This window comes from Otolemur garnettii, unplaced genomic scaffold, assembly GCF_000181295.1.
Source record: "Otolemur garnettii isolate 467f Iridium unplaced genomic scaffold, OtoGar3 scaffold00029, whole genome shotgun sequence".
Taxonomy (NCBI): domain Eukaryota; kingdom Metazoa; phylum Chordata; class Mammalia; order Primates; family Galagidae; genus Otolemur; species Otolemur garnettii.
The window spans coordinates 13,350,968-13,353,702 of record NW_003852424.1 but is presented as its reverse complement, the minus strand read 5'-3'; the positions used below and the strand labels follow the sequence as shown (position 1 = coordinate 13,353,702).

At 59.1% G+C, this 2,735-nt stretch overlaps 1 protein-coding gene across 1 annotated transcript in view; it reads right to left on the bottom strand.

Moving 5' to 3' along the window:
• Positions 1 to 2,148, bottom strand: part of FSTL3 (follistatin like 3) — a 6,775-nt gene extending 4,627 nt beyond the window's left edge. Inside the window, exons 1-2 of the mRNA XM_003788676.3 lie at positions 2,039 to 2,148; positions 575 to 760 (exon numbers count right to left, since the gene is read on the bottom strand). Of these exons, the coding sequence (XP_003788724.1) occupies positions 575 to 760; positions 2,039 to 2,141 (289 nt within the window). The 5' untranslated portion in view covers positions 2,142 to 2,148. The remainder of the gene's footprint in view (positions 1 to 574; positions 761 to 2,038) is intronic.
• Between the last annotated feature and the right edge of the window lie 587 nt (positions 2,149 to 2,735).

Below are 2,735 nucleotides of genomic sequence, written 5' to 3'. Positions count from 1 at the left end.
GCCGTCGTTGTTTGTGGCGGGCCCGGGCTGGATTCCAACCCGCCACCTTGGGTGTATGTGGCTGGCGCCTTAGCCACTTGAGCCATAGGCGCTGAGCCGAGAATGTTTTGATTCTTTCATTCTGCCCTCAAAGACCTCCTAGTCTGATGTGGGAGATAGCATTTCTCAGAACAAGGTCCAGATATCACATTCTTATTAAACATGCAGCTGCAAGTCCACCACAGATCCCCAAAATTTGTGGAGTTAAGGGCCATTTGGGAAGACTAAGTGTGAGGTCACAAGCCAAATGTTTCTCCACAGGGAGAGGCAGGGTGCAGGTAGAAGGAGCATCCAGGAAGAGGGTTCATCCTGAGCAAAGTCCTAGAGGCTACAAACCAGGCTGGGAGAGCCTTTTCCTGAACTTCAAATGGGAATCCAACTCCTCTCTGAGGTTAGGATCTCCTCTGCAACCTCTTGGAGAAGGGGGAGCTTGCTCCCCATGGTCCACCTTTGACCACAGTGGTTAGTTTTTCTGGTCCTGAGATGAAACACACCAGCCCTGCCTCTGGCCTGTGGCCAATGCCCGGGGTCTCACCTTTGCAGGGGAGGCAGTGGACAAGGCCCAGGAAGCCAAGGAGGCTGATCTTGTTCCCGGGGTGGGTGAAGTTAGACCAGGCAGTGTCGATGTTGCCAGAGGCGCAGCACTCAGCCTGGCTCACATCAGTCCTGAGCACCAGGCTGCAGGTAGCCTCTCGGCCCTGCTGGAGCCAGCAGACACCACCTGAAGGCAAAGGGCACAGTTCCTATGGGGTGGGGTCAGAGGTGCTCTCCAGTACAGCTCCTGACACAGCCTCTAACCTGTGTTGATGCACACAGTGCTAAGTAGTTACAGAAAGGATGATGTACCCCAACCCAGGAAAGAGGGACAGAGAGCCACATGTGAGTATCCTCACTGGCTCTGTATCCCTTGGGTTCTCTCCACTTTGAGGTCCACCTCCCCCCCTCCACTGCTTCACTACCAACCCCCACTCATCCTGGAAGTACTCCTCTCCAGTCCCCCACCTGGCATTCTGCCCAACCCTTCAAACACCATGCGCTGGGCAAGTTAGCGTCAGTGGGCCCTAGAATTGCTTCTTCCGCCTCTGCCCTCTGTCTAGACAGCACCAAGGGCGAGGGCATGCAAGCCCCCTCGCCTGGCAGGCCCCCCCCTTGCCTGGCCCGCCTCTTACTCACTCCAACTTGGGAACATTCTCCTTGCATGAGCTCACCATCTCCCCAGGGACATGGCCTTCGGGGAGGGGGCTTAGCTCTCACTTTGGCTTGGGGCTGGGGTGGGGTGCAGTGTGGCTGCCAGGGTGGAGGGGTGAGGAGGCAGATAGCCCTCAGTTTCCTTACTGGTCAGTGGGGGCAGAAGTGGCCAGAGTCCCCATCCAAAAGCACTCACTGGTTCTCAGAGTCAGCTGAGCACCTTCCAGGGACCAGCTCTGGACATCCAGTGCCCCAGCACCCATCTTGTAAAAAAGGGAAACTAAGGCCAGGAGTAGGGATGTTGCTTGCCTGGCATCTCCCAGAAAGTCCCAAGTATAGACTCTAGGCTTGGGGAAGATCTAAGACCCTGGCTGGAGAGTCTGGGTCCAGTCAGCCAGCGCTGCCTCTCTAGGGGCAGCAGATATACCCAGAAGGTTTGAATCCAGACTTTGCCACTCACAGGCTGTGTGACACCAAGCCTCAGTTTCCTCACCTGGAAACACAGAGATGGTAGGAGTACCTAATCTGTTGGATGGTTGTGTGGATAGGATGAGGAAAGAGGTAGACACTAAGTGCTCAATAAAAGTCAGCAGTCATAGCAATTACTAATCTCTACTCTGTTGACCTCCTGGTGACCCACCTTCTGGCTCTTTTGGGACTGGGGGATGGGAGCCCCAATCCCTCTGGGATTCAGGCTGTGGTCATGCAGCCCCGCCTGTCGCGCCCCCCCAATATTGCCCTGGGGGCCGCATTCCGGGCAGGCCCACGTGGGTGGCCCGCCCCACCCGCCCATTCCGGCCGCCCCACTCACCGGGCGCTGGGTGCTCTGACCCCATGGAGCCCACGAAGCCAACGGCCCAAGCCAAGGCCCCCCAGGGCAGAGGCCAGAGTGGCCTCGGCGCCCCAGGACGCATGGCGAAGTAAAGACTGCGGCGGCCCCGCGTCGGATGCGCGGGCGGGCGGCGGCACCGACTTCCCAGCGCGCGGCCGACCCGCCCTATAAAGGTCCCGCTGGCTGCGGGCGGGGCGGAACCGGGGCGGGGCGCGGCGCGTGAGTGGCGGGGCGCGAGGCTGTGTCCCGCGCGACGTGTGCAAGGGCTGGGCCGGGCCGCCTGCGGATGGCAGCGGGTGGGGGCCAGGGGAATTCCATCTGGGAGTTAGAGGATTGAGCTGACTCCGGGGAGCCCGGCTGCGGGTGGAGAGCCCAGAGAATTGTAAGTGAGGTGGTCTGGCTCTCACATAGGTCGAGGGTGTCACCTCGAGGTGTCCCCGCAGGTTTGGGGAGACCTTTGATTGTAGAGCCTTAGCTGTGAGCTGTGACCCACAGGGAGCCTGTCTATGCACTGCGTTGTGGTTTGCATGTGGGCATTTTCATGGCCCAAGTGTGGCTTGGGTTGTGAACACTTCTCCTCTGGCTCTACACAGCCCCACAGCCTTGGGACCTTGGCTGGATATGATTTTCTGCTCACACCTACACGCCACCCACCTGTCCACCTGGCTGAACCCTG